This window comes from Austrofundulus limnaeus, unplaced genomic scaffold (genome assembly GCF_001266775.1).
Source record: "Austrofundulus limnaeus strain Quisiro unplaced genomic scaffold, Austrofundulus_limnaeus-1.0 Scaffold1310, whole genome shotgun sequence".
Taxonomy (NCBI): Eukaryota; Metazoa; Chordata; class Actinopteri; order Cyprinodontiformes; family Rivulidae; genus Austrofundulus; species Austrofundulus limnaeus.
Window position 1 is genome coordinate 24515 of NW_013953712.1, and position 19224 is coordinate 43738.

A 19224-nucleotide genomic window follows, 5' to 3' on the forward strand; every position below is an offset into this window, starting at 1 on the left:
GATATAGCATTAGCACCCAAGCTAATACATATATATGGCGATATAGCATTAGCACCCAAGCTAATACTGTAAGTTTCTGAGCTAATATAATTATGGCGCTATAATATTAGCTCGAGCTAAAAATGTTAGCTCAGGAACTAACACCATAATATAACTAATGCGTGGTGTTATACCTAGCTAGTGCTTTATACGTAATAACTGTTTTATAGTTTAAGTAGGTGTTTACCAAATAATGTCCAATGTTAAAACTAGTCGTGGTTCCCTTTAAAAGAAAAAAGGCTGCCCTTGGGTCAGGACAACGCACCCAGTTATTAAGGTTACATGCTCGTAATAAAGTATAAGGTAAATAAATATAACAGAGTGAGTGTTCGTACCTCATGTGCGAGCATCCGGTGCAGCTCTTCTTTGCTGACAGTCAGTCTCTCTCGATCGGTGCTGTCCACGACCAGAATGACAATCTGTAAAATAACAAAAAAGCAGGGTTAAATCACAGATACATGTTACTTAAGCTTTAGGAACTCAGCCACGTAATGCTGTATTTCATTTTTTTAGTTTTATTTTTGCCTGAGATGGGAAAAAAGTACCTCAGTGTTGCAGTAGTACGAGTACCAGCTGGCCCGGAGACTCTCCTGTCCTCCGATGTCCCAAACCATGAAGTGAGTGTTTCGAACATTGATCTCCTCAACGTTGCTGCCGATGGTGGGTGACGTGTGAACAGCCTCTTTTGTCAAACTGAAAGCGGAAAAAAAGAAATTAATCAAAAATTAGACCAAATCAGATCAACTCATTAATAAACTACTGGTTAAACAAAATACTTACAACTGGTAAAGGATGGTGGTTTTCCCAGCGTTGTCCAAACCCACAATGATGACTTTGTGCTCTGAAAGGAAAGTCCAACAATGTTCAAATAAACCTGCTGACTTTCCAGTTGTGTAACTTCATTCAGAGATAAGATAAAATGATGAACTGAGCAGAAAATAACCAAACTGAAGCTTAACTAAATAAAATTTAAATATATCCTCCTAGTAAAAGTTGTTCCAACTTATTCATGTATACTGGAGTTTGTAGAGGTTTTATTACAACGTAAAATAAATAAGAATGAAAGTTATACAGAAACTGAAGATTTACCTGCGTCTCCGAACACCGCCATCATCTTGGTGAGCAGGAGTCCCATGTTCAACAGGTGGGTGAAGGACAGAAAAATAAATACCAGGAATAAAAAGAGGACAAACTTTACCAAGTCAACCGACGACTGACAGAAAACACTCCGCTTTCTACCCTTTAAACCCTGTCTCCGCTGCGCTCGCACCGTTTAAAAGGAGGCGCTTCAGAACAGAACAACCTCGGTGTTCAGTGTTAGAGATGCGTTCAATTGTCGTGGGAAATCTTACAACCGAAAGAGATTCGTTTTATGATCAGTCGCGACATTGATTAAATGTAAAATACATACYTTGTATACAGTTATTTTTGCTTCTAATAATTTTTAAATATATTTAAACTTTATATGTAAGTTAATGCACTTCAACTGTTTGATCACGTTTTTAAGATGGAAATGAACAACACCTTAGATTTTCGAGATTTTCATGAAGTACCTGAAAGCAGCCCTACGAGCAAAGCGTCAGCCGTAACTGGTGACGTAAGAACGTTTTTTTCAAGCCAGAAAAGGGAAGTGATTTGTTCTCTCAGCGGAACAGAAAGCAAAAACTTAGAATAATAAAAATAAAAATAAAAAACCCCAGAACTTTTCATTGGACAGTTCGGGTATTTCCCAGTTTATCAGTTAACAGATTTTATGATGTGTTTCCACCTCGTTTAGGTGTATACATCTAACTSGATTATCTAATCAAACGCTCATATTGTTTTATATTTCATGAGATATTCACTTTCTTTTAAATTATAATCAGTTTGGTTCCTGATGACTTACAACCAAAAATAATCCTCAAACCATACTTTCTATGAAAAGTTTATCAGAACTGTTAAAAGTTTAGGTCCTCTGGACAGGTACTTACTGAGTAAAATGTAATTGTAGAAGACTTATTAGTATTTGCAGCTGCAACATTAACTGTGAAGGTTCCAGTTAGCATTTTGCTACTTTAAAATTTTAGCTACTATTCTGCTCTTTTTAGCTGTCAGCTACAATTTTGCTAACAGCCACTGTTTTGCTGATTTTAGCTTACAGTATTAATCTGTTCTACTACTTTTAGCTGTACTTTAGCATCTCTTTTGCTGATTTGACATGTAATGCAGACTTCAGCTTCTGTTCGGCTGCTTTGTAATTTTTGCCACTTTTAACCTGTTTTAAGCTAGGCAATGGTTTTGATGGATTTAGTCTCTAACAACTGTTTGACTACTTTTAGTTTTCAGCTTCTGCCCTATTAAGTTTAGCTTATGTTCTGCTCATTTTAACCTGTGTTCTGCTCATTTTAACCTGTGTTCTGCTCATTTTAACCTGTGTACAGCTCATTTTAAKCTGTGRYCAGCTCATTTTAACCTGTGTACAACTCATTTTGACCTGTGTACAGCTCATTTTAACCTGTGCACAGCTCATTTTAACCTGTGTTCTGCTCATTTTAACCTGTGTTCTGCTCATTTTAACCTGTGCACAGCTCATTTTAACCTGTGTTCTGCTTATTTCAGCCTTTAACATTTTTTATTTCTGCCTGAAACTCAACCTAGTTCTCTGAAGAATGTTTAGAAGTTATAAAACACAGGAACCTGTTTAATACTTGTTGTTTTGACATCACACCCGCACCAACTTGTTGACCTCAGCAAGCGAAGCGCTGAGCTAAAGCTCTTGACTGTGTCGAAGCTGCAAACCACAACAGTGAAGTTTCCAACTAAGCAAAACATCAGCAGCCACAGATGATTAGAAAGGAACAGTCAGAAGTAAAAAAAACTTCCTGTTCTGACTTCACCTAACAAACACCTCACGTGTCATCAGAAATATGCAACAATTTGAGCTTTAGACTTAATATTTCATCATATTTATTCATCTCAAAGGTTTCCTCTGCAGCACAGGAGAGCCAGGTAAATTAGAAGTGTGTGACGTTGAACTTATCTGAGACATTTTCATGAAAAGGCAGTCAGGTCCTGGAACAAAGAACATGCTCTCCCTGCAGGGTGGGGTCACGTTTGGGTGAAAAGATTTCCATCAGATTTAAATGTTTGACATCATAAGGCCTGAGGACTGGCGCTGATTGACTGAGACAACAGAAGAGTCGACACACAGCCTCGTTTTCTGATTAAATTTTTAATTAAAATATGAATTTATCCACAGATTAAAAATGAAAGGCAGAAAAAAGCAAAATGTAGCTACAATCAGGCACCAATGATACATGTGGTTTCATAATTTTTAACAATTGCAATAACGCAACATTATTTACCGATTATTTTTTTAAATATTTACTTATTAAACTGAAGACAGGGGCGAGCTGGAGCGGCCCACCAATGACATTCATGGATTTTAGCTCCTATCCTCCCCCCTGCATGATACTCCTCCTTCTACCTCACAACAACTGAAGTTTCTTTTTTAAAAAAAAGTTGCAAATGTTCACAGGAAAACAAAAAGTAAAACACAAATTCAGTTAGAAATCAGGATTGAGAGAAGAGCCGTGTTTAATGTCGGACAAGCGAGCGATTTAAGTGGAAGTTCGGAGTGATTAAACCTCACACACGAGTGCTTTTCATATCACCGTTAGCGCTTCAAGAACAGACAATAAGGCTGGTGCAAAAGAAAAAAAAAGGAGACAAAAACAGCAGCAGGCTACGCTTCAGAGTAGCCACGAGACACGCAGAGACAAAAATAAATAAAAACGTGGTACGAAAACAGGTGTGACAAGAGTTAAGACGTCCCACCCGCTGGTGGACATGGCTTGGCGAGACATTCCGGCACTTGTGATAAGGAGTTTCTTCTTGAAATAATTGTGTCTTGAGGGTGGGAGCGACTAAGGCAGGACACGTCGTTCGCACCGCCGCTGCACCGAGGGGGCGTCCTCTGCGCCCCGTGAAGGCCAGACGGGAGGACCGGTCCAGGCCTCTGCAGAAGCCGAACCGAGTCAGGGAAGAAGAAGACGTAAACATCTTTGGAGTGTTTTTATTTTTTTGTGTGTGTTGTTGTTGTTGTTGTTCTAATCGAGCTGACGTGAGCGAAGCCGAGTTTACGAAGCCTCGGTTCCAGAAACGCTGAGGAGTTGTGAAAAATGAGAATAAAACCAGAAACACAATAAACATGTCAAAAGTTAAAACGTGGCGGCAACATGTCTCAAAAACGCTGGGACGTTTGGAGTTTTTGGTAGAAACTTTTCTGCAGAGGTGGGCACATTTCCGCTAACAGCAGAACTAGCTTCTCATTTAGCAGATTAGCCTTTTTGCTAATTTTGGAAACGTTAACAGACTGATGCTCACAAATGTATAACTTATGTTTTTATGTAATTTATACCAAATTAAATAAAAATAATCCCCTTTTACAAGCAGTGCTGGATGTGTCAGGCATCGTGTGTTAGCATGTAGCATCTTTAGCAGCTAAATTTCAAACTAAGAGCGTAAGAAAGAAATAAAATAACATTTTACAACATTTAAATAACAAATACAAAAACTGTATGTATAAAATATGATAAAGTATTTGTTATTTGTGGTTTGACTAACTTTAGTCAGTATTTATACGATCAAAGAAATGCTTTATTTTGAAAAGGGTACACTGGAAGTATCACCCACACACCTTCAAATGAAATAGAAAGCTAACAGCTCTTCAAGTGGACAGAGATGACGACTGACAATCGTGTTAGCAGTTAGCATTAGCTTACAGTAATTTTCATCTGTTTAGTGGTTTAGCTTTAGTGGAGCTAAGATTCTTGTTTAGTGGATTAGTGGTTAGTGAACCGAACTCTTTGCTTAGCTGTGAACACCACCGATAATTTAGTACGGAGGACATAGTGTCTGTGTTTTGGTTGAGATGGTGTTCACACATGACTTCCTGTTTGCACGATAGAGCTTTAATCATTATTTATGGATGGCACAGCAAACTGAGGGGATATTCAAAGTCTTCAAGCTTCCATTGAGAAACATTATTCTGAAATTTTCCACTGTTTTTAGATTTAATTGTTTTTGCAGACTAGTGAACCTCTGCCCATTGTTACTTACTAAAATACACTTTATTGAAAATTATTGTTGAAAATATTCCCTAAATCTTTCTTAATTTTACAGCTGTTTGATGCTCCTGTCCCCAAATTTTTGAGTTTCAACATTTGAAATGTTTGGTTTTTTTCTATTCTAACATTTTGATTTTATTAACTTTTTCCCACAATTCCCATGTTTTTTAGAACCGGGGTTGTAAAAAACGGCAAATTCTTTACCATTTTTTTAAGGTCCGAGCGATAAGAGAGTGAGAACGAGAGGCTTCCAACTTCCGGATCCCAAAGTTCCCCGGAAGTTAAAGGTAGAACAATCTAAAGAGAGACCCTGATACGACACAAACGGTGGAACGGTGACGTTAGACCCTGTTTAAGACATGACAGACCACAGCCCCGTCAGCCTTCAATGCTCTACAACCCAAGGAGAGGTCGGGTCGTACGGATTACAGTCACAGATTTAGAACTGTAGCACGCACTGCCCCTTTGTGCTGTCGGGAAAGAAATCCATGATATTCATGCAGTTATTAACAGAACATTTAATTTATTTCTCCAAAACATAAATAACTCAGTTTGCAAGAACTTGATGTGGCAGTTGAAGTGTAGATTTACATTTTACTGGGATGTAAACACGGTTTTGTTGGCCCCAAACCCACATTCAGCTCCATTTGAGAACCAGAACCTTTTCCGTCTCCGCGTCCTTCAGTGGATGTACACGTCCTTCCCCCAGTCGTCCTGGTTCTTGTTGCGGCCCATGTTGGACCCGGTGTCCACGGGGTCCTGGCAGTAACGCTCCCTCAGCTTGGCGCGTCCGTGCAGCGGCTGAGTCTGGCTCGGCATCGAGGGGTGGTTCAGGTTCTCCTGGTCCGGCTCGGCGCCCTCGTCCTCCCAGGAGGCCTGTCGGCCYTGATGCTGCGCCAGGTGGAGGCGGCTGCCTCCGCCCCCTCGGTACGGCTCGGGCTCCTCGTACGGGTCGGTCTCGATGTCCATGCAGGAGTCCCCGGCCTCGGTGTAGGCCGAGTCCCGGCTGCCCTGGGTCTCCGAGTCGAAGGTGTCCTGCCGGGACAGGCCTCGCCCGCTGCCGCCCCGCAGCTGACCTCGCGACGACCGCAGGTACATCTGCTGCTGCTGCTGAGGCTTCCCGCCCAGGTCCGTCTGGTAGTCGTGCAGGGCGCTGCTCCCGCCGCACTCGGTCAGAACCCCGTCCCGCTTCTGCTCGCCGTGCACCAGGTACGGACCCTGCAGCCAATCACACCCATGCCACACACAAACCATGCAGAGACGCAAACAGCAGACCAAACCGTCAGTCGTTAGAGTCAGCAGGCGGTGCCTTTAAGAAAAACACAAGATTAACTTAGTTTAAGGTGGAGTCAAACCATTTTAAAGGATGTTATGGATAATCTCGTGCAACATTTTGTGAGCTTGTGAGATGTGGTGTGAATAACTCACCGCACACAAACTTTAGCTTAAAGGGATCCACGATTAGTTGTAACATGAAACTTTATTTGATAAACAAATGTTTAACTGTAAAATAAAGACTGCAAAAATACTGTAGTCTGCTTAGTTTAGTAAACTTTAAAATATATATTTTAACACTGACTGAGCCATTTTATTTACACGCAAAGCATTCTGGGTAAATGATGACGTGGATAGGTCCTCGGTGTGAGCGAGCTATATCCACCCTGAAGGTTAATCTTGGACAATATCTGATGATCGACTCTTTTAAATGAAACCAGAGAGCGTTGACAGAGAGGAGAAGGTAGAAATGACTCAGCCTGGAACTGAAAATATGGATGGAGGACAACAGAGCTGCTTCATGGAAGAACAACCTCAGCTTAGCCTGTTAGCTTTAGTGCAGATGCTATATTGCCTTATATGTATTAGCTCGGCGCTAGCACAACAAATTAACAAGCTAAACTGAGGTCCTCCATCCATATTTTCAGTTCCAGGCTGAGTCATTTCTACCTTCTCCTCTCTGTCAGCGCTCTCTGGTTTCATTTAAGAGTCGATCATCAGATATTGTGGTAGATATAGCTCGCTAGCAGCCTCGCACCGAGGACCTATCCATGTCATCATTTACCCAGAATGCTTTGTGTGTAAATAAAATGGATTTGTCTGAGTAATATATTTTTAAAAATTTAGTTTAAAAATTATGAAAACTGAACACCCTACAGTATTTTTACAGTCTTTATTTTACAGTTAAAATAAATGTTTATCAAAAAAAAGTCTAATYTTACAACTAATCGTGGATCGCTTTAACGGCTAAAATGACTTGTTATTTGAAACATCAGTGAAACGAGACTAATTTTTCTAAAATCACTTCAACCTGCAAAGCAAAAATGCAAAACGAAATGCCTTCCAATGCAACACCACCATCTGCTGGCTGCATGAGCTCATAGCAAATAAAGTAATATTTTTGATTGCCTAAATAATCGTCAACTCCCAGCTCAACGTTACATGGTATTAGTACTTTAAAAAAACAGAGTATCTTCTACATTTTACTGCTGTTGTTGCTCTAAAGGTGTGCATTTGTGTGCAAATGGTAGACATTCATCTGTTGCACCGTAAAGTGATTTAACAGCCCAAAGCTCGTTAGGTTAACGAGTAACCAGCAACAACCGGGACGCAGCAACAAACTGGATTAGCCGGCAGGTGAATCGATTAGGCCGAACAAACCGAAGTGAGCCCCGCTCTCTGAAGAGGCGGATGTGACTTGCTGTTTTCAGGGGCGGTACCATGGCAACACGGAGGAGGAAGGCAAACTGGATTCTTCCTCTCGGAGAAGAAAATGTGGCGGAGAAATGAGGCCGCAGAGATAACGAGGGGAGGGTCGGGGCAGGAGATATTACTCATGACTGTGGTGAAAGGGGCGGGGTCTGGAGGAGCATGGAGGGTCCGGTTCTTCGGGTCGGGCTGTTTTCTTCACAGTGTTGAACAGAACGGAGACTCGTTTTAATTGTAGGTTTTCTATACTTGCTACGCTTTATCACATTTTTGTTGTTTCCTGAAGAGGTGTTTCTAATCTGGATCTGTCCGCATGAACAGGTTTTTTTTTTACTTTGAAAAAGCCCAGAAGTTTGGGGTCAAGTTGCCGGAGTGTGCCCCCCTTCCCTTCGTCTTCAGACAGCGTGCTCCTCCTCTCTCCCCACAGCACCGTCCATGTCAGGCCACAGATCCATGTTCCTGCGCAGAGAGGTGAGCACCTGTACCTGCAGGTTGGAGACGGGCTCGGGGGAGGCAGCCAGGGCCGCCGTGGCCATGGTGCGGTTCAGCAGAGGGTTGGGGGGGTTGCTGCTCGGCGGGTGTGTCGCCTTCCAGTAGGCCTCCAGGTAATCGGCCAGGTGTTCGCACGCATCCTCCAGCTGGTTCTCGTCCAGGATGATGTCGAACAGCTCCTACGCCGCAAAGCAAAAACACGATCACTGTTTGAGGTACGACCTCGCAGTTCTTCTCAAGAAGAAGCTTAAAGCAGGACCTACAGGTGGGCACTGAGCCAGCTTATCAGCTGCAACCATCTGCACGTTCAGGTGTTTCGCCTGCGACTTTCCTCTGGATTTAATGAGCCGCTGGAGAACCTGAAACACAACAAATTACACAACGTTCATCCCTGAGATTAGGATTATTCCTGATGTTTTTTGTGGGACTCTCAGCTACTATCACATCAAATTTTAGCTCAATATCTGTAAAACTAGAACTTGACCAGTTCCTGATAAACTCGAGTTATTGATTTGAGTCCTCTCACTCCAATTCCATCCATCTATCAATTATCTATACCCGGTTTATTCCTTTTCTAGGGTCACTGGTGCCCATATCCAGCAGTCACAGCCTTTCCCAATCAGTGGCTACACCCTCGCCCTACACACTACACACTACAGTGTTGCGTATGTTTGCGTACGTATGTTGTGGGTGTTTCTGAGAAACTGAGACGTTTATTTTCTAAACATGATGTCCCAGTGGCTTTCAAACCCCAAAACACATTACGGCAAAGGCTGGTTCACCCCAAAGATCCGGTMCCCCGGCARAAAKWGAGCAATGTTGTATATGCTGTTAAGTGCCAGGAGGACTGCGACCAGTTATACATCGGGGAAACAAAGAGCCACTGTTCAAAAGAATGTCCCAACACAGACGAGCTACATCTAATGGCCAGAACTCTGCAGTTTTCASTCATTTACAGGCCAGCGGTCACTCTTTCAGAGATGAGGATGTTCTCATTCTTGATAGAGAGGAACGTTGGTTTGAGAGAGGAGTTAAAGAAGCCATTTTTGTGAAGAAAGACCGTCCATCATTAAACAGAGGTGGAGGCCTCCGTTTTCAGTTGTCCCCCTCCTACAGTGCTGCTATTGCCAGTATCACTCCACCCCCTGTTAACAATAGGTGTTAATTAGGTGTCAACGATAGCCATGTGACGTGAGTATCAGTCACATGGAAGCAGGGCTTAAAAGCCTGAATTTTGCCTGAAACTCTCAGACTGAAGTCTCTTGGAGGAGAGAAGAAACATTTCATTAGAGAAGAACCCGTCCAGAAGACCTATACAATTTTTTCTTTTTGACTACACACTACACTCACAATCATGAACAACTCGTGACTCAAATAGCCTGGGTTATTTTAGTGATCGACTCAGATTAACCTGGTTGCGTAGAATGAACCAGATTTACCAGATTAATGTAAAACTGCGAGAGATAAATACATTCATGTGCTGGCTGATGATTATCCGCAGGCAGCTACTTTCTGTCTTACCTTAGGCGAGGCTATTTTGATGTAGACAATAATGGGAGCCAGGGAGGTCTTAGCCAGCTGAGAGGGGTGGTTGATGGTGTCTGCATCCAAAGCAACGAGCTGGAGGGTCCGTGCCAGCTCAAAGATACGCTCGATCTCACTCTGCACCTCAGCTGGAAGTCCAGAAAAAAACATAAATACACATAAATATCTCTTCAACGAGCCTCTACTTTGGGCATGTTAGTAATTACTCATGCATGTTGAAGAGTTCTCAGACCATAATAATAATAATACTAAAACAAAGAACACACACACACTTCTCAGCACATAAATCGAACCGGAGCACAGTTTAAGTTCCATTTATGTGAAGCTAAATGGAACACTGCAGCATCCTCATTCAGTTGCCACCCTCAGACGTTTTGTATTTTTATTTTTTCCAGTACATTTTTTTATTTAAATGTCATTATGAAAGGAGGCACTTAGAAATGAGTTGCCTGTGGTGCTTAGCTTACAATAAGGCCACAATTTATCACTAAAACAAAAACAAAAGCCAAAAATAACCAACAAAAAAAAAACAAAGTTAATTCCTGTTAGCGCCAGAAACACAGCAGTAATTACTCGACCAGGTGAGCCATTCATATCTGTGGATGGTTATGACGGTTGGTTTTCATTGTTCCTCAACAACAGCCTGCAAAAACCTAACATTTAAGCCACATTTCAGCCCGTTAATCAGCTCCCGGTAAAGGAGAGGGATTAAAAGTGGAAATCAGGCTCGAGGAGGCGTGCCGCCGCCGACCCGGTGGCAGAGCGAGATAACGGAGGCACCACTCTTGCATGCGTTTTGGCTGCCTGCAGAGGGGCAGAGGGATGAGGAATTAAAGCTCGAACGGGGCTTCTGTGAGTTGATAAGGAACTTTAGCTCATTTAAAAAATATCAGGTTGAGTTTTCATTAACTCTCAACAAAGACTTTTCAAATGTAACTCTTCAATCACGATCAAGCTAATTTTATGAGGTCAAATTTACTGTTTTAAACAAAAAAGGACGTCCTGTTCTTTTTTTTTTTTTTTGAAGAACTAATGTAAGGACGAACAAATCTAGAATAAGAAACAGAATCTGAAAATCTCACAAAACCCTATGCTTCAAACTATCAGATCTTTTTTGACATAAACTCGGGTTGTACGTAAAGCTCCCTCTGCTTGTTTAACCTCTCTGCTGCCCTTTCATAGATGTCTTCCTGCTTGTTTTTTTTTTCCTTTTTGTTGGCTGTCACACAGAAGTATGAGGAACAGAGAAACTTACAGGCAAGCAGACGAGCAGTGCACGAGCAGATGATGAATATAGTTAGAAGACAAAAAAAAAGTGGGAGAAGGAAGGAGGCAAAGAGGCTCGGTTGTTTTGTTGCGAGGAGAGCATACGTACCCAGTACGTCTGAATCAAAAGATAGAGGAAGAGGAGGAGGATGGGTGGAGGGCAGGAATGACAGGATGAAAAAAAAGAAAGGATGAAAGATCAGACTCGTTCAAAGCTGGAAATAAAAGAGTTATGACGAACGTCTGTTGTCTAATTGTGCCCAGGTGTCGACTCTGGAGAAAAGTTTTTATAACTTTTGATTTTTCACCTTGAGTGATTTACTGAATGTTTATCGTAAACTTTTTATTGAAAAAGTCCAAGTTATATTTGTTTCTTTTTCTTGTGAAGTATTTAGTTGAAAAGGGTTTCAAGTGTAAGTTGTAAGAAAAACAACCACTAAAAAGAAACCTGCAAACATAGTAAGTGTTTAAAACCAGAAATGCAACTTATAGACTCAAAAAACAGGTCAACAGCCTGTGGATGCTAAAGTTGAAAAGTTCTCCAAAGATTCTAATGTACCTGGCCTGTGGTATTTTGTACCACAGCAAAAGAAAATGTTTGTGGAAATATTTAAATTAGGATTTTACTCTCAGAAAGTGAGCTAAATATGAACAATGTGTTCAAATTTGTGGTGCCCCGTGTGGGGCAAGCTAACACTGTAAAGATACGTTCACACCGAACGCATTTTGAGCATCTAAAACACGCCAAATGCCTCAAGTTGGACGAGCTACGTTCAGATTGGAACGAAACTCGGCGTGCATCTGGAGATGGTTTTATGGGAGGAGCGTCTTGTTTTTTTCCCTGGTCTGTCTTTAATGGCTGATGAAATAAAGATGAAATGATTTTGCTTTATTTACTGAGAGCAAGTGAATGTTGCGATCACCAGTAATTAATTCACCAGATAATTTAGAAGTGGTCTGTTTGTTGAGTTCACTCCAGGAGCTGTGAGCTGATGAACTATTTTTGTCCCGAGCCCAGTTTAACACCGCGGTCAGTTTAACGAGCCGCTGACCCTCATCAGTGCTGATATCTCCTGCCAGAACACCAACTGCAGACGGTCGATTTCAGCCAAAGTGCTCCTGTCCGTCTGTTTCAGGTTGGTGGGCAACATTAAGAAAACTGTCACGTGGAAAAATGAGTCTCTCTGATTGGTTGACGCAGCACATCGCGCAGCAAAAGTTCAGATTTTTTAACTCAAGCGTTGGCTGCTTTGGACGCACCACATGCACACCAAATGCTTAAACCACACCTACGGCTTCATTGCGCAGCGCGAGACCCCTAGCCACGTGTCCACCATAGACTTCGCATGTAAACCGGCTGCTCCTGCTACTCAAAACGTGTTCGGTGTGAACACACCTTAGGTCTCGAATTTAAAAAACTAATTATTTTTAAGTTATTTTTAAAAATAAAGTTCAAATTACTGAAAATGCAGCTGAAGCATAAACTATCTGACTAAATTAAAACACTCAAAGCGTTATAGATATGAAACACAAAGTGAAATATGTTCAGCGACAAAACACAATGAACAGAGATGTTTTCTCCCCGTTTCTCTCTATGCTGCTTTATGTTTAGTCAGGTCTTGTTTGAATGGTGTTTGTTTATTTATTTTCATTTATTTTAATAAAAAGGAGCTTGTCCTCACCCAGACTGGAGCGGGTGCTGGAGCGCTCGATGATGGTGTGTTTGCTGGGGTTGTTGAGGACTGAACGTTTGGCCAGGGAGATGTCTGCTGTCACGCGTGTGATAGATATTCTGAAAAGCAGAGTTGAAATAGATGAAAAACCAAACAGAGAGCTAATACAGGATGCTTTGATTAGTTTTTATTCTTACCTGCCCTCAAACTTATGTTTCAGAAAGTCAAAAAGCGCTTTCTGCATCATGTCTGTAACCTGGGAAGCAATAATAAAAACCATGTTTGAGGCAAAGTTAGGCTAAACGTGCACGCGTGGCTCATTTTTCTTGCTTACCTCGTAGCCTTTCAGCGAGGGTCCGACGAGGATGATGGGTCTCATGGAGGGAACCACGTCGTACGGGGGAACGTGCTCCATCTGAGCCGGAGGAGAGGAGACGGGAGTGAATCATCTTGTCGTGTTTACACTCAGTTTGACACAGATCAGAGCTACATGCATCTACGCCTCCGAGGTCGGATTGACGTTAAGAGTCGGCGTGTTTCATCTGCGAGGGCTCAGAGACAGCCTCGGTTTCTCAGTCTGCACTCTCGCGTTAATTAAAGTGTCCATAATTAATCCAGACGCCGGAGTGTCAGGAGAGCTCCCCGCTGCTCTTAACACAAACGTCACACTTCGCACTCCTCTCTGTCTTTGGCACCGGATTGAGGCTGTCAAATGACAGAAGGGTTTTCACAGTACAAATACACTGAATTACAACTAAAGACYCTGCTGCCAAAAAGACTAAACCTCCCCTGATGTCTGCATGTAGCTCTCCAGGCTTTCTGAAGGTTTTATTTTATAACGTATTAAAGGAAGGGAGAACTAATGGAAAACAAACCCTTCAAGATGCTTCATTCTTTACGTGTTTGACAGGTTTTCAGGTAAAAACTCAACCTGTTTATGCTAAAATATAATTTTATGTCTCAAACTTTGTTATTTTTGATATAAATTCAACTATACAAACACTTGCATAGTTTTCTGTTTGTCCAAATACTGGTTCATCCTTTGAGCCTTTTTATTCTTGAGGTCACATTTAAGAGTCTTGACAAACATAAAAACAAGATTTCTCTAAAAAAAAGTCATTTTGGATTGTAAATGGGTGAAACAGCCAAAATCCAAAGAAATTATTTAAAAAACCTTGGAAAACTTGAAAAAACAGAAATAAAAATGTTTCTTTCGACCCAAAAGAAGAATTTTTCAACTAATATGATTCCTAAAAACATCAGAAATGCCTTCTGTTTACAGGAACAGGAAGAGCAGACCCACGACTCAGCAACACGTTACATAAAAACTGAGGCTCGTTCACCTTGTTTATATTCACAGGAGCCAGAAATACATCATTTAAAAGCTTCTGAATGGCTCTTGTTAACGAAAAGGGGGCAAAGCTGGAGTACGGAACGTAACAGTGCCACTGATTCATTTGGACTAACACAAAAACCGYTGCACAATTTAGAGAGGTGAGTAGTCAGAAGCTACAATATTTATAGAACAGAGAGAAAATAATGTAACTAATATGTGCAGAAAATATTCCTCCTGTTTTGTTGCTTTATAGTCAGTTGTAAAGTAATAAGGTACAAACACTCAGATCAGCTGTTAGGAATGAAAAGGGAAAGCAGTCTGAAAGGAGCAGGGTTTGAGACAGATTTGAAATGTTGAGAAAGTTGAGCGACATCACGAGACAACGTGATTCAAAGGTATTCGCTGCAAAGTTCAGAATTGAACAAAAAAAGGTTTTCCTGGACTAAATGGTGCTTTTAGAGAGAGTTCGGTCCAGTAGGTTTCCTGATATGCAGATTTAAAATGCGGGTCCACACTCAATGTAAACAAAATCAAACCACATAGAAGCTTAAAGTGCCTATGACATGCTTTTTCTTCACGTACAAAAAATAAAGAAAATATCCTAACTTTTAAGAATTTAAGAAAACTGGCATCATTCACGTTTTTCACCCAGTTTGTCACAAAACGTGCATGTTTTTTGCTGAATATGTTGCAGTCCAAGTGAAACAGGAAGTGATGTCAAAGGGGAACTCTTTTAAAAAAGGGTAACTTCCTGGTCTTTATAAATCTGACTCTTCTTTATCTATCTGATAGTGACTCTGAATAATTTACAGAAACATCTGATTCTTTGCAGTCTGTTGTTAGCTGTTGTAGCAACTCATTCAGTTATTCCCCTTTGACATCACTTCCTGTTTCTGCTTATGCAAATATCTCAACAACTGCTCATTTCAGTATCGTGAATTTTGGTTTTCAGTTCATCATTAATTTTATCTTTCCAAACACGCACTCAAATATATCACTAAAATTTCATGTRACGGGTACTTTAAATCACGACTGTCCAATAACTTTGAGCTGTTTTCAGTCACTTTGGCTGTTTCTGCCGGTAAACAAATGCTCAAGATCGATAAAATCTGCTCAAAAATTCAATCCATTCACCGTTTTTTGTTCGTTATTGTCAGCTTTGCAACAAGTACCTTTGACGTTAGCACTGAGAACAAACACTCACCGACTTCTGTTTCTGTTTAGCCGGACCACCTACAGCATCATTCCACAGAATAGCCAAAAGAAGCACAAAAACAAGAGCATGTTTTGTTATTGACAGGTTAAAATTAGAGTAGAGGAGCTGGTTTTAGATCATTTTAGACAGTATCGGTTAGTTTGACGCCGACAACAGCTGGTTTGATTCAAACACGTCGCAGCTTCATGAAAAGAAAGGGCCAAACAGGGTTAGATCCGGGTTTAGTCGTGAGCGGTTACTGGGAGACTGGGAAAGATTACACCTGACCAGAGCTGGAGGAGGAGGAGGAGGAGGAGGAGGAGGAAGATGTCCCAGGCCCCTGTTACCTTCTTAAAGAAGGGCAGTCGGTGGGCGTTGGCCTGGGGGGATATTACGCTGCCTGACGTGCCCTTGGGCGAGTGAGGGTCACCCTGGGACTCAGGGGGCTCCTCGGCATCCAGGTCAAGCGTTTCAGCATCAAAGGACCCCGTGGACATGTCCACGTGAGCTGAGGACAGAGCGGAAGAGGACGAAGAGGAGAAAGCAAAACCAGGAAGAACATGAGAGACAACAAAAAGAAGGAGAAGGAGACGACAAAAGAAAGGCTGAAAATAAACGACAGGTGCTCGAGAGCGAGAATCACACAGATTATCAGGAGAACAGATGTGTAACAGCAGAGAGGTGAAGGTGAAGTGAGCATGAAATGAGCTAAACTTGAAGTGTGGATGTGAGAGACGTGTGAAAAGTGGAGGAGCTGCGAAACAAACGGATAACAAAAAATAGATGAGAAGAAAAGAAGGAGCCGGACCAAATGTCTCCATTTATTTATCTCGCAAAAACTGATTTACCTTCTTATAACCGTTTGAAACAGGAGAAACAATCCTGTTAATGCCCCAAAAATGGCAAAAACCACAGAAAAGTTGCAATAAGATGCAGCTGCAGGATGACTGTTTACTAAATTATTCAAATTTTCACTTTAAGCAACATCTTGAATGAAGTAACTCTGAAATAACCTCAGTTATTGTAAAATCCGACTCAGACTGAGACTTTCGTTTTTTTTTTTTTTTTTGCCTGCCTCTGATTAACGTGGCCGTCAGGGAGTAACAGACACAGTTTGTATATCAACAGGTGGGCATTTTATCTCATTATTACAAAGTTGATGTTTTAGGTTTAAGGTTTGTTAAATAAAATGTTCTTGAAACTGAAAGAAAATTTTTGAAGCAAAAAAAATTTTTTTAATCAAAAAATAAATTGAAACTGAAAAAATAAAAAGTTCAGAACTACTTTTCAGATTCTAATTTTTTTTTTCAGTTTCAGATTTTTGTTTGTCAGTTCATAATTTATGAAGCCCCGCCCCCTGTTTTGGCATTGGGGCGGGYCCTCAGATGGCTGTAGGTGTGGTATCATGACTGACAGCTCAACACAGCGGCTGCACAAAATATCAAGTAGGGGTCTCTGCAGTCATTTCTGAAGAGTAGGTGTTCTGAAGCATATACACTGATTGGCTAGTTTTTCGAAAAATTTGGTTCTTCTCTTTCATTTTTTCGTTCACTTTTGACTTTAACTACTTTCACAATCATTTTAGCAGCCAAAACTGAGGCATAGGCGTTAATAGTAGGGTGGGAAGGGCCAAATCATTGAATCAAGGGGTTAATTTTAGGGTCAAATGACGGGTAGGGCTAAATAATTCCAATATAGACTTCTAAAGAGTCTCTTTCCAAAGTAAGATTTAGATTTTATTATTAGGTTTTATGAGTCTTTATTGTCCCGCAGCGGGGCAATTAGTTCTCTGCATTTTGCCCATCGCACATGTGAACACATATGTGGAGCAGTGAGGGGTTAAGAGCCTTGCTCAAGGGCCCAAAATGGAGCTGGTTGGTTCGGGGAGTTGAACCAGCAAACTTCTGATCACAGACTCATCTTCTCTAACCTCTTCGCTACGCTAATAACTTAAAGAAACACCAGAGCAACGATCATCCAATCAGGTGGTGTGCTTCGTAACGCCCCCTTTGTGCTCGTCCAATCAGGTGTGTCCCTTGAAAAAAGTTCGTCCAATCAGGTGTGTCTGTTGTGAACCGGCTTCAACTACTCGTCTGCAGAGACCCCTTCTCCAAAATATTTTAACAGGAACCGTGGGAACTAGAAATGTCTTTAAAACTTCATGAATATTCTGTTTATCATCTCGTTTATCATCGTTCTATGTTCATCTGAGGCTCCGCCCACAAAAAACTAGAATGTGGCAAGCAGTTTTGAACTTAAAAAAAATATATATATATATATGTCAGTTTAAATCCCTTTTTTTCCAGTTTAAAAAAAACTGCGTTTAGCAAACTTTATGTCGTAATTTAGCTCCGTACATACAGCTGTTCTTTTTTATGATGATTAATTTTAACATCTCTTTGTTTATCTGTGATGCTGGAACAATCCAGACGCACTGAACTACGTTAATGCCTGCAGTCCGATCTCGTCTTTATTTCAGTCCTGTCCTGAAGTGCTAATGACGGACCTCTTAAGACCCTTTCACTTCACTCAGGAACCCGCCGAGACGCGCCGTGATTCATGTTCCAGACAGTTCACATCTTTATTTAAACGTCAGGCGCGCTGCTAACGAGGCGACCTCACCTGTTCCTGGAGGGGTGGGCCTGCGGGTTCCCGTGGCAACGTCCAGACTAGAACTTCCTCCAGATTTACTGCCACAAAATAAAAACAGAAACAACAAATACAAATAAATGATGTTGAAAGGGAACTTGACGTGGTAAATCAAAGCCCGGCATGTGTCACAGAAMGAAGTGACTCACAGCTTGACGTTTGTTTTAGTTTGTTTTACAGTCACCTGGTGGACGAGCAGTGATTCACGTTTGACCCGTTTCACAAACAGAAGTGTCTGTCGGCTCGTTCGTTCTCACCTGGAGCTGAGCCGGTTTTGTCTCATCCGTTGCTCCTGCAGCTGACGGGTGTTCTCCAGTTTGACGGGGCTGGGAATGAAGCCCACCTCGCATCCCTCCTTCACCAGACGTCCGATCCACCAGTCGTTGTTGTACTTCTGCAGAAACAACAAACGACCAGGCATCAAGTAAACCATAAAGCTCCAGATCCTCAAGCACTGTTAAAGCTATAATCAAACTTTTAGCTAGCCTTCATTGCTTTTACTAGCATTTTGTTCATTTTTCATTTCTGTAAGTCTTCTGTTATTTTAGCACCACTCTAACAAACTGCTCTTTCAAGCTTTTTTTTTTCCACATTAGCTTTTAGGTAGCATTTTGCTCCAATTATGTTTTAGCAAGTTTTCAGCTACATTTAGCTGTAAATTAGCTTTTTGACCATTTTAGCATCTAGGTAGAAATCAGATACTTTCCGGTAGGCTTTTTCTCTTTTAGCTATCTTTAATTCTTTAGCTTTTAGGTAACATTTTGCTACTTTTATTCTTTAGCTAGTGCTCTCTGTGTTTTAGTCTTTAGCTGGTGTTCTGTGTGTTTTAGCCTTTAGCTGGTGTTCTGTGTGTTTTAGCTTCTAGCTGGTGTTCTGTGTGTTTTAACTTCTAGCTGGTGTTCTGTGTGTTTTAGCCTTTAGCTGGTGTTCTGTGTGTTTTAGGGTGTTCTGTGTGTTTTAGCTTCTAGCTGGTGTTGTGTGTGTTTTAGCCTTTAGCTGTTGTTCTGTTTATTTTAGCTTTAAGCTGGCGTTTTTTTATCTGGCATTTTTTAGCTTTTAGCTGGTGTTCTGTGTTTTAGCATTTAGGTGATATCCTGTTTGTTTGTTTAAGCTTGTAGCTAATGTTCTACGTGCTTTAGCTTTTACCTGGTGTTCTTTCTTCATCTTTGCTGCATAAAACTTCATTTTTTAAATCATCAACATTCTCACACAAAATGT

The 19224-nt window shown here is 41.3% G+C and overlaps 2 protein-coding genes across 6 annotated transcripts in view; both read right to left on the reverse strand.

The window, feature by feature from the left end:
* arl5c (ADP-ribosylation factor-like 5C) overlaps positions 1–1317 on the reverse strand; it is a 3252-nt gene extending 1935 nt beyond the window's left edge. The window contains exons 1-4 of the mRNA XM_014031740.1: positions 1129–1317; positions 820–880; positions 585–732; positions 375–458 (exon numbers count right to left, since the gene is read on the reverse strand). Of these exons, the coding sequence (XP_013887194.1) occupies positions 375–458; positions 585–732; positions 820–880; positions 1129–1174 (339 nt within the window). The 5' untranslated portion in view covers positions 1175–1317. The remainder of the gene's footprint in view (positions 1–374; positions 459–584; positions 733–819; positions 881–1128) is intronic.
* A 4328-nt stretch (positions 1318–5645) lies between these two features.
* The window catches only part of cacnb1 (calcium channel, voltage-dependent, beta 1 subunit), a 30832-nt gene continuing 17253 nt past the window's right edge, over positions 5646–19224 (reverse strand). The window contains exons 5-15 of one of the 5 annotated variants that reach the window (XM_014031744.1): positions 18264–18400; positions 17980–18047; positions 15367–15395; positions 13161–13241; positions 13024–13082; positions 12836–12945; positions 11263–11271; positions 9864–10015; positions 8606–8701; positions 8336–8521; positions 5646–6365 (exon numbers count right to left, since the gene is read on the reverse strand). In XM_014031744.1, the coding sequence (XP_013887198.1) occupies positions 5829–6365; positions 8336–8521; positions 8606–8701; positions 9864–10015; positions 11263–11271; positions 12836–12945; positions 13024–13082; positions 13161–13241; positions 15367–15395; positions 17980–18047; positions 18264–18400 (1464 nt within the window). In that variant the 3' untranslated portion in view covers positions 5646–5828. Of the gene's footprint in view, positions 6366–7300; positions 8522–8605; positions 8702–9863; positions 10016–11262; positions 11272–12835; positions 12946–13023; positions 13083–13160; positions 13242–15366; positions 15396–15704; positions 15866–17979; positions 18048–18263; positions 18401–19224 lie in introns of those variants that run through there. The other 4 variants (XM_014031741.1, XM_014031742.1, XM_014031745.1 and 1 more) reach the window with 4 other exon arrangements.